This window comes from Leptopilina heterotoma, unplaced genomic scaffold, assembly GCF_015476425.1.
Source record: "Leptopilina heterotoma isolate Lh14 unplaced genomic scaffold, ASM1547642v1 Lhet_123, whole genome shotgun sequence".
NCBI lineage: Eukaryota > Metazoa > Arthropoda > Insecta > Hymenoptera > Figitidae > Leptopilina > Leptopilina heterotoma.
Window position 1 is genome coordinate 2,491,019 of NW_025110842.1, and position 13,549 is coordinate 2,504,567.

At 21.0% G+C, this 13,549-nt stretch overlaps 1 protein-coding gene across 3 annotated transcripts in view; it reads left to right on the plus strand.

Annotated features, from left to right (window-relative positions):
* LOC122512537 (guanine nucleotide-binding protein G(I)/G(S)/G(T) subunit beta-1) overlaps window positions 1-13,549 on the plus strand; it is a 40,412-nt gene that overhangs the window by 12,075 nt on the left and 14,788 nt on the right. For 2 of the 3 annotated variants that reach the window (XM_043628429.1, XM_043628431.1), the window contains exon 2: window positions 9,003-9,406. In XM_043628429.1, the coding sequence (XP_043484364.1) occupies window positions 9,350-9,406 (57 nt within the window). In that variant the 5' untranslated portion in view covers window positions 9,003-9,349. Of the gene's footprint in view, window positions 1-4,295; window positions 4,802-9,002; window positions 9,407-13,549 lie in introns of those variants that run through there. The other variant, XM_043628430.1, reaches the window with a different exon arrangement.

Sequence of the window (13,549 nt, forward strand, 5' to 3'; positions counted from 1 at the left end):
AGTTTTTTATACTAAATTTTAATTATTTGGAAACCTTTCAATTATTTTCAAATTTTTCTGTTAATTTTTAATTATTTTTAGTTTTTTATACGAAATTTCAATTATTTTCAAATTTTCCTGTAATTTTCAATTATTTTTAGTTCTTTATACTAATTTTCAATTATTTGGAAACTTTTCAATTATTTTCAAATTTTTCTACTTAAATTATCGACAATTATTTTTAAAAAATTCTGATAAAATCGTTCGCAAGAATTCAATTATTTTCATAAATAAATAAATTGCTTTTTAGGAATTCAATTGTTTAATGAAAAAATTTAATAAAATCCAGTACAGACATTCAATTAATGTCAAAAATTTTAATAGAATTCTTTGTAAAATTTTATTATTTTTAAAAACTTTTCGCACATCAATGATTTTTAATATTTACTATTTTCATAAAACTTTCAACCAGAATTCAATTATTTAAAAAATTATTTATAAAAATCTGCGTAAGAATTCAATTATTTTCATGAATAATAAAAATTTTTTTAAAATTATTTAGAAACTTTTCAATTATTTTTAGTTTTTTATACTGAATTTCAATTATTTGGAAACTTTTCAATTATTTTCTAACTTTTCTGTTAATTTTCAATTTTTTATACTGAATTTTAATTATTTGCAAACTTTTCAATATAATTTCAAATTTTTCTGTTAATTTTCAATTATTTTTAGTTTTTTATACTTTATACTGAATTTCAATTATTTGGAAACATTTTTAATATACTTTCAAATTTGTTTGTTAATTTTCAATTATTTTTAGTTTTTTATACTTTATACTAAATTTCAATTATTTGGAAACTTTTCAATTATTTTAAATCTTTTCTGTTAATTTTCAATTATTTTTAATTTTTATACTTTTTTTTAGTTATTTGGAAACTTTTCAATATACTTTCAAATTTTTTTGTTAATTTTCAATTATTTTTAATTTTTTATACTGAATTTCAATTATTTGGAAATTATTAAATTTAATTAAATTAAATTTTTAAAAAAACTCGTTTTTAAAAACGTTGTTGACTTTAGCCTCATAATTAATAGTTATTAACAAAATTACTACTGTAATTAATGGTATAATGATAAAATTACTACTGTAATTAATAGTGATGCTGAAGTCGGCAACTATTTAAAAAAATACAATAAAAAATTGTTCGGCGCAGGAATCTAGATGACGTCTACGGTACTTTGTATCAATTGGTTTGCGGATGATAATTTTTTTGTTTAACAGCGCAGAAAATGGATATTATGTCCCAGTTGGTAGACTAGGAGCTATCCAGAAAAAAAAGAAAACGAGTAGCACGTCGATTCGAATTGACGGTTGAAAAAGTGGCAGACAGTTGCCAGAGAGACACCTGTCCCGGAAAGAGTTAGTCAAGGCTCTTCTTAAGTACACTATATACACTCACGTCCTACAATTCTCGAGAAATATTCAGTGGATAATTTTTCCCTTTATAACTCTTGTAATCTTTGTAATCTACTAGACTCGGAGCTATGTTAAAAATGTATTTTCAAAAATATTTATTCAAAAACACCATCTTTATATTATACTTCAAATTGACATTAGTTTTCTTTTCAGAAGTTAGGAAAAAATGGAAGCTTCATTTTAAGATTACTTAGAACCGAAACTTATCTGTAAGGTCAACTGATTTTTCAACAATCTTACAATTATTAAAATTTGAAAACGAAATTTAAAAAAAAAGTAGAAATATTTTGGTTACTTATGATGGTATATCAACGAATCCGTATGAAAAGATGAGAAGTTTGGTTCTGTGAGCCGAAGATAGGGAAATTATTTTTTTTTCTTGCTGTTATGGAAAATATCGTTTGTATTCATCAGCTTAAAAATGGAGTAAATGCAGAGAATTCTTCAAAAGGATAAAATTAATTCTTATTGTTTTCATCTTGACAATAGGATCTGCACTCATCTGCTGTCTGTAGAAAACTAGAAATAGTTTGAATGGTTAGGAAAATGAGTGATTTAGCTTCTTTTCTTCTCTCCCACTCTCTCTCTCTCTCTCTCTCTCTTGGTTTTTTCTCTTCTTTATCAAAAAATAAACAATACATTAATACATTTTTAAAATTTAGCATTTTTGACAATAATTGAATGTCTGTGTGGTGTTTTATTAAAATTTTTTTTTGAAAATAATTGAATTCCTAAAAAGCATTTTATTATTTATGAAAATAATTGAATTCTTGTGAACGATTTTACTGGAAATTCATTAAAATAATTGATTTTTTTGAGGAATTTCCTCAAAAAATTTTTTTCCAAAAAAAAAAATTTTGGTTTTTCATTCAATTACAGCAGTAATTTTATCATTATACCATTAATTACAGTAGTAATTTTATTATTATACCATTAATTACAGTAGTAATTTTTATTATTACACCATTAATTACAGATAGTAGTAATTTTTATTATTACACCATTAATTACAGTAGTAATTTTGTTAATAACTATTAATTATGAGGCTAAAGTCAACAACGTTTTTAAAAACGAGTTTATTAAAAATTTAATTTAATTAAATTTAATAATTTCCAAATAATTGAAATTTAGTATAAAAAACTAAAAATAATTGAAAATTAACAGAAGAATTTGAAAATAAATTGAAAAGATTCCAAATAATTAAAATTCAGTATAAAAAATTAAAAATAATTGAAAATTAACAGAAAAGTTTGAAAATAATTGAAAAGTTTCAAAATAATTGAAATTTAGTATAAAAAACTAAAAATAATTGAATATTAACAGAAAAATTTGAAAATAATTAAAAAGTTTCTAAATAATTTTAAAAAAATTTTTATTATTCATGAAAATAATTGAATTCTTACGCAGATTTTTATAAATAATTTCTTAAATAATTGAATTCTGTTTGAAAGTTTTATTAAAATAGTAAATATTAAAAATCATTGATGTGCGAAAAGTTTTTATTTTTAAAAATAATTAAATTTTACAAAGAATTCTATTAAAATTTTTGACAATAATTGAATGTCTGTGGTGGATTTTATTACATTTTTTTCATTAAACAATTGAATTCCTAAAAAGCATTTTATTTATTTATGAAAGTAATTGAATTCTTGCGAACGATTTTATCAGAATTTTTTAAAAATAATTGTCGATAATTTAAGTAGAAAATTTTGAAAATAATTGAAAAGTTTCCAAATAATTGAAAATTAGTAGAAAAATTTGAAAATAATTGAAATTTAGATAGGAATATTTCAAAATAATTGAAAACTTTCCAAATAATTCTTTCGAACAGTATTTTATTAAAATATTTGAAAATAATTGAATTCCTGTGAAAAATTCAAATATTTTTGTAAATAATTGAATTCTTCCAAAGAATTTAAAAAAATATTTTTTTAAATACTTTGATTTTTTCGTGGAATTGAAATTATAATTTTAAGAATAATTACATTTTTCGAGCAATTCCTATAAAATTTTATTAAAAATAATTGAAATCCTGCGATGAATTTTATTATTTAGAAAAATAATTGAATTTTTGCAAAGAATTTTTTTAACAACATTAAAATAAATAAATAATAATAATTATTATTATTATTTCATAATATTGATAATTGAATTCTTGGAAAGAAAAAAATTTTAGTTTCCCTACATTTTTTTAAAAATGTTTTTCAATCATCTGAAAATGGATGGTCTCTCAATTTTGACCGGTAGTGTAGGTGCAGCAGTTGTATCAATTGATTTCTTTGGAGTGTCAAGGTAAAATGGTTCGAAATTACGTGATGAGAGTCGGGGAATTTTTAAATTGATCATAAATAAAATTTCGGGAGTATATATTTGAGAATTAAGAACTTTTAAACAAGAACAGAGTCGCAGTCAAAATACGTCGCTTTTTGCTATTGAGCGAAAGGCGTTAAACGTTCACACAAATAATATTGTAATCAAAACCTTGAGGTGGATAGCAACCATTCTTTTTAAAAGGTAAAAATTTTAAATTAGCGAATTTAAAGTAGTAGATAATATTATTTTCTTTTTATTGACAAAGAGATTAAAATTCAGCTCTTAATAATTATTATGCACTCGAATCTCGAACGTGAGAAATAAACCTTTTGGTTTGGAACGTGTCTGATACTCTGATCTCGAATACGGAAAACAATGGCGGTTACCGGCGTTTGAGCGTCATGGCGCTGGGGTCGGTTGTCGGTTCTATCATCCCTCTCCTCTGTCACACACACACAACTACTACTACTACTACCACCACCCCCTAACAGCAGCGCCAACTTACCATTTTTTCTCCTCACTCGTTCGGTGCTCTGGGTGTGGTCTACAACCTCAAAGAGAGTATTTTCACCTCCTCATCATCGTCATTGAATTCCTCTTCCTCTCTCGTGGAGAGGATCGGCAATCGTGTGTGTATGTTCCTCTTGACTCGTCGTCCCCTTCGCACCTTTCCATGCGTCTCCTTGCAAAGAGATCCTGGACCAGGTGGAACACAAAAAGAACACCGCAGTTATTTTAACCATTAGTGAATTCGTCAATTCGGTGAAAAAAGTTTCGTGATAGAAACGACGGGAACGTGAGAAAACTGTTTGACAAGAGTGTAAAGGTTTTATAATTGTCAAAAAGTTCCTTTTGGAACAATGCTGAAAATTTATCGTTTATAGTTGTCACTTTTGCTTCTTTTTCCTCCTCGGCAGTTTTTTTTTCAATTACCAGTGATAGTGATTCTTTCAATTTCGGTGCGATTGTTAAGGAATATTGTCAACAATGCTCTGACAGGAGTAGAAAATAAAAATCAGGGGGAACGGAAGAGTAAGTTCTGGTCCCTTTAAATCTTTTCGACCGATTGTCGGTAAGGTAGGGAATTTAAAAAGTAAAATCGGGAAATATTTTTTTATTCCATGGTTAATTATTATTATTTTTTCTTTTTTTTTTTAATAGAAAATGAGAAAGAGAGAAGGAGAGATGCGGTGCATTCTTACGCATTCAAAATTGTGCATGCGCAGAGAAGCTTTTTATGCTACAGTGCGATATCGAGTAACTGAATGGAGAAACCCTGTAGAATCGACAATCCCTGATTTCCCGGGTTTTCAGATATTCCTTCGAGGTGAAGGACGCACGATCATCATTCACAATTTTTTTTTCCCTACTTTTCTCCTTTCATAATTCATGCCCTGATGTAAATTTCATCTCGTTTAGAAGAAAAATTTCGTAACAATTATTTTGGATTTTTTTTTAGATATTTATTGAGAGGGGAGGCAAGTTTTTTTTTTTTATTTTGTACTCGTAATTTTATTACGATTTCTCAAGTGAGAAATAATTGGCACGCGGAATTATAACGAATTGAAAAGAAATTTCTTTTTCCAAAAAAAAAAAAATTTGGTTTTTCATTCATTGATTGAAGTTGAATGCGGAAATCAGGGGCGTAGCAAGTGAAAATGATTTTTATTACAAAAACGATTCTGTATGGTTTTTTTTTTCTTTGAGAAATTTATCCTTTTTTTTTGAACACCAAGGACTTGGAATTTCTAACAAAAAAGCAATTTTTAAAATATTTTATTTGCCGTAGTTTTTAAAATTTATATGAATTTATCAAAATTTCACGATTTTTTTCGAAATATCTAAAAAAATTTCGGAATTTTGATAAAAATTCTATAAATTTAGAAAAATTTCAGAATTTTCACAAGAGTTAATATAATTTTATCAAAATTTTGTAATTTTTAAAAGAATCGAAAAATTCTATAAATTTAGAAAAATTTCAATAATTTTCAAAAAATTTCTATAATTTTATCAAAATTTCTATAATTTTATCAAAATTTAAGGCATAATTAAAGAATTTCTAAAAGAATTTAGTAAAATTTCTAAATTTTAAAAGAATTTATTATGAATTTCTCAAAATTTCAGAATTTTTTTTAGAAATATTTAAAAATTTTATAAATTTAGAAAAATTCCTAAAATTTTATCAAAACTTTGGAATTTTTTAAAAATTTCTAAAAATTTAGTAAAATTTCATAATCTTAAAAGAAATTTCATGAATTTATAAAAATTTTAGAATTTTTTGAAAAAAATTTAAAAATTTTGATAAAAATTCTATAAATTTAGAGAAATTACAGAATTTTCAAAAAATTTCTATAATTTTATAAAAATTTAAGGCATTATTAAAGAATTTCTAAAAGAATTTAGTAAAATTTCAAAATTTTAAAAGAATTTATATGAATTTCTCAAAATTTCAGAATTTTTTTTAGGAATATCTAAAAATTTTAGAATTTTGATAAAAATTTTATAAATTTAGAAAAATTCCTCAAATTTTATCAAAAGTTTAGAATTTTTAAAAAATTTCTAAGAATTTAGTAAAATTTCATAATTTTCATAATCTTAAAAGAAATTTCATGAATTTATCAAAATTTTAGAATTTTTTGAAGAAAATCTAAAAATTTCAAAAAATTTTGATAAAAATTCTACAAATTTAGAGAAATTAGAGAATTTTCAAAAAAATTCCTATAATTATATCAAAATTTAGGGAATTTTTAAAGAATTTCTAAGAATTTAGTAAAATTTCAGAATTTTGATAGAAATATTTATAATATTTATATTTAGAAATTTTGAAAAATATACAAATAAATTCAATGAAAAATAAAATTAAAAATTATTAATTTTATTAAATGTTTCAAAACTCGAAGGAAACTGTTTAAATTTTGAAATTAGAAAGCTTATCGTTTGACAGAAGAAATTTTAGAATAAAAACCAAAGTGTTTATGTACTTTTTTTTATTATTAACTAATTAGTAAAAAATGAATAAAATAATAAAAATTGAAAATTATTTCTTGTTACGGCACTGGATTGCACATTTATCTAATTTCGCATAAATTAATAATTATTAATTTTTTATTGTTTTCTATTATCAATTATTTATTATTTCTGCACATTCTTACACTAATTAATTAATTATCAAATTAGTATAATTTTACATAATTAATTCTTTAAAAAAAATTAATTATATTATAAATATAAAAAAATAAATTCTTGTTACGGCACTGATTTTCGCATTTCCATATTTGTTGAAAATTAATTTTATTCAATTTTGTATTGTGAATAATTAATTTCTACTTTATTATTATTATTATTATTATTATTATTATTATTATTATTATTATTATTATTATTTTTATTATTTTTTTATTTAAGTGTTAAAAAAAAATGAATTTAAAAAAGTAGAAAATTATCTCTTGTTACGGCACTGATTTTTTCATTTGGGTAATTTTGTATAATTTATTAATAATAAATTTTTATTTATTAATAATTAATTAATTTTTGTATAATTTTACAATAATTAGTAAATTAATTATTTTGTTTTATTCCCAATTTACTAATTTTCTATAAATTTAAATAACTATATAATTCTAAAATTTGTATAATTTTTTATAATTAATTAGTTATTAATTTTGTATCATTATTAAATTACTAATTCTGTATAATTCTCTATCATTAATTAATATTTAATTTATACTTTTATTTTATTATTTAATTCTTAAAAAAATAATATTATAAAAATAAAAAATCATCTCTTGTTACGGCACTGATTTTCGCTATTTGCATAATTTTAGATAATTATCTATATTAAATTTCGTATTGTTAATAGTTAATTAATTTTATATAATTAATCAATTATTAATTTGTTTACTTCTTCTTTTTCTTCTATTATTGATTAATTAATAATTATAAAAAAATTAATTGTATAAGGAAACAATTTTCTCTTATTACGGCACTGATTTTTGCATTTGCATAATTTTGGAAAATTAATTACATTATTAATTTCGGTATTGCTAATAATTATTTAATTTTGTTAATACAATTTTATATAATTAATAAATTATTAATTTGATATACTTCTTTTTCTATTATTATTGATTAATTATAAAAAAAAATTCATTGTAGAAGGAAAAAAATTTCTCTAGTTACGGCACTGATTTTCGAATTTGTATAAATTGTAGAAAATTAATTTATTACTATTTTTTTATTATAATAATTTATTAATTTTATTCATTTTCATATAATTCTGTATAATTAATTAATTAATTAATTAATTGATTAATTAATTAATTATTAACTTTATATTATTAATAATTTATCAATTTTCAAGTTCAATGAAAATTATTAATTATTAATTTTGTAAAACTATAATTGTACTATTAATAATTTATTAATTTTCTACAAGTTCAATGAAAATTATTAATTATTAATTTTGTAAAATTGTACAGTAAATTAATTAATTATAAAATTTTGTTTTATTAATACCGAATTTATTAATAATAATTTTTTAATTTTCTACAGTTTTAAATAAATTGGTAACTAATTATTAATTTTGTGTATATAATTTTTGTACAATTTTATATAATTAATTGATTATTGATTTTGTAAAATTTCACAGTAAGTCAACTAATTATGAAATTTTATTCTATTAATAATTTATTCATTTTGTTTACAGTTTGAAATAATTTTAACTAATTATTAATTTTGTAAAATTTTACAGTAAGTTAATTAATAATAAAATTTTGTTTTATTAATAATTTATTCATTTTCTACAGTTTTAAATAATTTGGTAGATAATTATTAACTTTGTTTATAATTTATGCAATTTAATATAATGTATAGTTAATTAATTATTAATTCTCTATTTTTAATAATTTAATTATTTTATACAATTTTATATAATTAATTAATTAATTAATTATTTTTCCTAATAATGTTGTATATAATTAATTAATTAATTAATTATTTTTCCTAATAATTTTTGATTTAATTATTAATTAATTATTTAGGTATTGTTTTTAGATTAATAATTATCGATACTATTTTACTGATAGAATTTGAAGAGAAAGAAAAATTGATTTCAATTAATTAATTATTAATAAATAGAAATAAATATGTTTATTTATTTAAATTTAAAATTTTAATTTTTAGTTTTATATATAAGTATAATATTAATTGTGTGGTTTTTCCCTGAATTTTGCAGGACTGGCAACGGTTTCGTTGGGGGATATTATCGAAACTGGCGGTGGTGTTGGGCGGATCAGGAGGGACAGAGGTCAGGTTTTGGAACAGAGAAAGGAACAAGAGTCCTGGGGGAGGAAAAAAAACCAGGAGAAAGTGGTGAAACATTGGAGAATTGGATTGGCATTGTCGTAACAATACAACAGCATCAGGGAATCCTGAGATAAAATCCGATCCCCTTCCCCCTGCACAGTCAACTCTTCTTCAATTGAGCGAGACAAAAAAAAAAAAAAAAAAAGGAATAAATATTTCGTATAAGTAGCAAATTTTTAGAACCGAATCCAGTAAGCATTTTGTGACACGTGCGCCATGAACGAATTAGACAGTCTTCGCCAGGAGGCGGAAACGCTAAAAAATGCCATTAGGGTTAGTATACTTCCTGTTTATTATTCTTCGAAAAATTCCACTTTTTTTTCTTGCAAATTTTTTTTTTTTATTATACTTTTTTTTTTCTTTTATTTCTTTTATACATTGCAAATTTTTATAAATATTTTAATTTTAACGTTTTATTTATTTAAGTGAAAAAAAGAGAAAAAAGAAAAAAAAATTTCAGTTATTAACTAATTAATTAATTAATAATTATTTATTTTTTCAAAAATTTTGATAAATTTCTTGGAATAATTTCAATTATTTTCATAAAAATAATAAAAATTCTTCGTATCATTTCAATTATTTATTTATTTATTTAGAAAATTTTATTGATAAATAATAAAAATTCTTCGAATTATTTCAATTATATTGATAAATAATAAAAATTCTTCGAATTATTTCAATTATATTCCTAAATAATCAAAAATTCTTCGGAGGAATTCAATTTTTTTCAATCACGTTTAAATCCAAATTTAAAAAAAAATTCAATTATTTAAAAAAATTTAATACAATTCAATTATTTTCCTAAGTATTATAAAAAATAATTCACAAGAATTCAATTATATTTCTAAATAATAAAAATTTGTTTAAGAGGAATTCAATTATTTTCAATAGAGATTAAATAACAATTTCTCGCAAAAATTCAATTATTTTGAAAAAATTTAATAAAATTCAATTATTTTCATCAAATTTAAAAAAATCTCTTCGACATATTTCAATTATTTCTCTAAATAATAAAATTTCTTCGGAGGAATTCAATATTATTTTCAAAACAGATTTAAAAAAAAAAATTTCTCGAAAAAATTGAATTATTTACATAAAATTGAATATAATTCAATTATTTTCATAAAATTAAAAAAAAAAACTTTTCGCAAAAATTCAATTATTTTTATCAAATAATAAACTACTTCGAAAAAATTCAATTATTTTCTGCAAATTTTTTAAAAATTATTCGAATCAATTCAAATTATTTTCAAAAAAAATAAAATAAAATTTGTTGCGAGAATTGAATTATTTTCTACAAACAATTTAATTACTTTCATAAATAATAAAATTTGTCGATTCTGATAATAATTTAATTCTCTTAAAAATTATTTTTATTATCATTCGAAGAATTTTCTTAAAAATTTGCAGAAAATAATTTAATTCTTATAAAGAAATTAACAAAATTTTTGTAGAAAAAGTAATTTGATTTTTTCAGAAAGAAAATTTTACTAAAAATAATTTAATTCTTATAAAAAATTTTAAAAAATTTGTAGAAAAAGTAATTTGAATTTTTCAGAAAGAGAAAATTTTACTAAAATTTTCAAAAAATTGAATTTTATCGAGAAATTTTATTCAAATTAAAATTGAAAGTAATTGAATTCTTTTGAAAAATTTAACAAAATTTTAAGAAAATAATTAAATTTTCACAAAGAATTTAACAAAATTTCAAAAAAAAAAAAAAATTATTGCATTTTTATAAAGAATTAAAAAAAAATTTCTAAAATTTTCCAATATAATTGAATTTTATCGAAAAATTTTATTAAAATTAAATTGAAAATAATTAAGGGCATTTGAACCATGATGACGTCACAGATTTAAAACTAATGCTTTGCACAAACTGTGACGTCATCAAGGTTCAAATCCCCTTAAAAATTCTTTTAAAGAATTTTCTTAAAATTTGCGGATAATAATTAAATTGTTATGAAGGATTTTATCAAAATTTTAGAAAATAATTGAATTGGAACGAATATTTTTAACAAATTTTGAAAAATAATTTAACTCTTGCCAAAAAATAATTCAAGTATTTCAACGAATTTCATTATTTTTCAAAATAATTGAATTCTTGCGACAAATTTTATTATTTATGAAAATAATGAAATTCGTTGGAGAAAATAATTGAATTCTTGCTAAAAGTTTTAATATTTTTTCAAATTTTTGAAATTTTGTTAAAGAATTTTATTAAAATAATTGAATTTTTTGTAAGAAATTTTTTTATTTATGAAAATAATTGAATTAATTGGAATAATTTTAACAAAATTTCGAAAAATAATTGAATTCCTTTCAAGGAATTTTTTTATTTTTAAAAATAATTGAATTTATGGGAAGAATTTTTTTTTCGATTTTATGAAAATAATTGAATTGTACTAATTTTTTTTTTTTAAATAATTGAATTTTTTATTTAAACTGAATTGAAAATAATTAAATTTCTCCGAAGAATTTTTATTGTTTAAGGCCATTTGAACCTTGATGACGTCACACATGCTTTGCACAATCTGTAACGTCATCAAGGTTCAAATGCCCTTAAGGAAATAATTAAAATGAGTCGAAAAGTATTTTACGATTTTATAAAAATAATTGAATTCTAGGGAATAATTTTTATTATTTATAAATCGAATTGAATTTCATTGAAATTTTTGAAAATAATTGAATTTTTTAGAAGAATTTTTATTATTTAAGAAAGTAATTGAAATTTTGCCAAGAGTTTTTATTTTTAATTTTATGAAAATAATTGAATTCTTGGCAATAAATTTTATTATTCAGGAAAATAATTGAATTTTATTAAAATTAAATCGAAAATAATTGAATTCTTTAGGAGAATTTTCTTTAAATTTGTAGAATAAGTAATTGAATAATTGCAAAAAGAACAATTTTCTAAAATTTTTAAATATAATTGAATTGTATTAAAATAAAATTGAAAATAATTAAACTTTTGAAAATTGAGTTATTTTTATAAAATTTAATACAAATCAATTATTTTCATAAAATTTTTAAAAAGCTCTTGGCAAAAATTCAATTATTTTTTGTAAAGAATAAAATTCTTCAACTAATTTAATTATTTTCAAAAAATTTTACAAATAAATTCAATTATTTTCAAAAATTTTTTTAAAATAAATTAAATTATTTTCAAAAATTTTTTTAAATAAATTCAATTATTTTCAAAATTTTTTAAAAATTATTCACATCAATTCAATTATTGAAATGAGTCGAAGAGTATTTTAAAATTTTATGAAAATAATTGAATTTCATTAGAATTTTGGAAAATAATTGAAATTTTGCGAAGAGTTTTTTTTTTTAAATTTTATGAAAATAATTGAATTCTTGGGAATAATTTTTATTTTTCAGGAAAATAATTGAATTTTCTTAACATTAAATTGAAAATAATTGAATTCTCTTAAAGAATTTTCTTTAAATTTGTAGAATAAGTAATTAAAATATTTTCAAAAAGAAAATTTTTGCTAAAATAAAAAATAATTGAATTGTATCGAGAAATTGTATTAAAATTAAATTCGAAAATAATTGAACTTCTGAATTGAATTTCATTATTTATTTAAAATAAATTGAACGCAATAAATTCCAAAGATGAATTAATTTAAAAAAAATAAACTTTTCTACTTTTTCTCAACCAATGTGACGAAAAAAAAATTCCACAATCAGAAAAGAAATTAATATTCTAAAAAAAATGTTTCTTCTTTAGAAATTTCGAACAAATGTACGTCTCTCTTGTATATATAGAAAATTCTCCTCTGATTCATGGAGAGACAGAGAGAGAGAGAGAGAGAGTGAGAGAGAGAGAGAAAGAGTAAAACCTCGTCTCGATGAAATTGAAAAAGTTTCTCGATTAGTCTCGAGATGAGAAGTGTCAATGCTAAAAATTAGGTTACTCGGGAATTCCTTGAAACAGTCTGTGCGGTGTTGTCCACCTGACGTGTATTTTCTACTATTAACAGGTCGATCTTTTCAACCATGTGTGAGTGTCGAATGATTCATCATGGTTGTAAAAAAAAGAAGAAAAAAAAAAAAAAAAAAAAAAAAAAAAACTTAGTCTCTCCTATTCTTTTGATGATGATGGTGGTAGTGGTGGTGGTGGTGGTAGTAGGGCGCGGCATAACCGTCGCTTCTCTGATCAATACACCATTCTCTCTCTCTCTCTTGCTTCCTCGTTTGCTCCCCTTTTAACACCCTCCACTTACTTTACTCGTGCCGATGCACTGCCTTTGTGTATAAAAATAATATCACAAAAAAAAAACGTTTTCTAAAATAATACAAATCAAGTTGTTCATTTAGTGAAAAAGATTAGAAAAATGGAGGAGAAAAGAAATGGAAAGAAAAAAAGGAGAAGAAAAAAAAGAAAAAAAAGAAAAAAAGAAAAAAAAG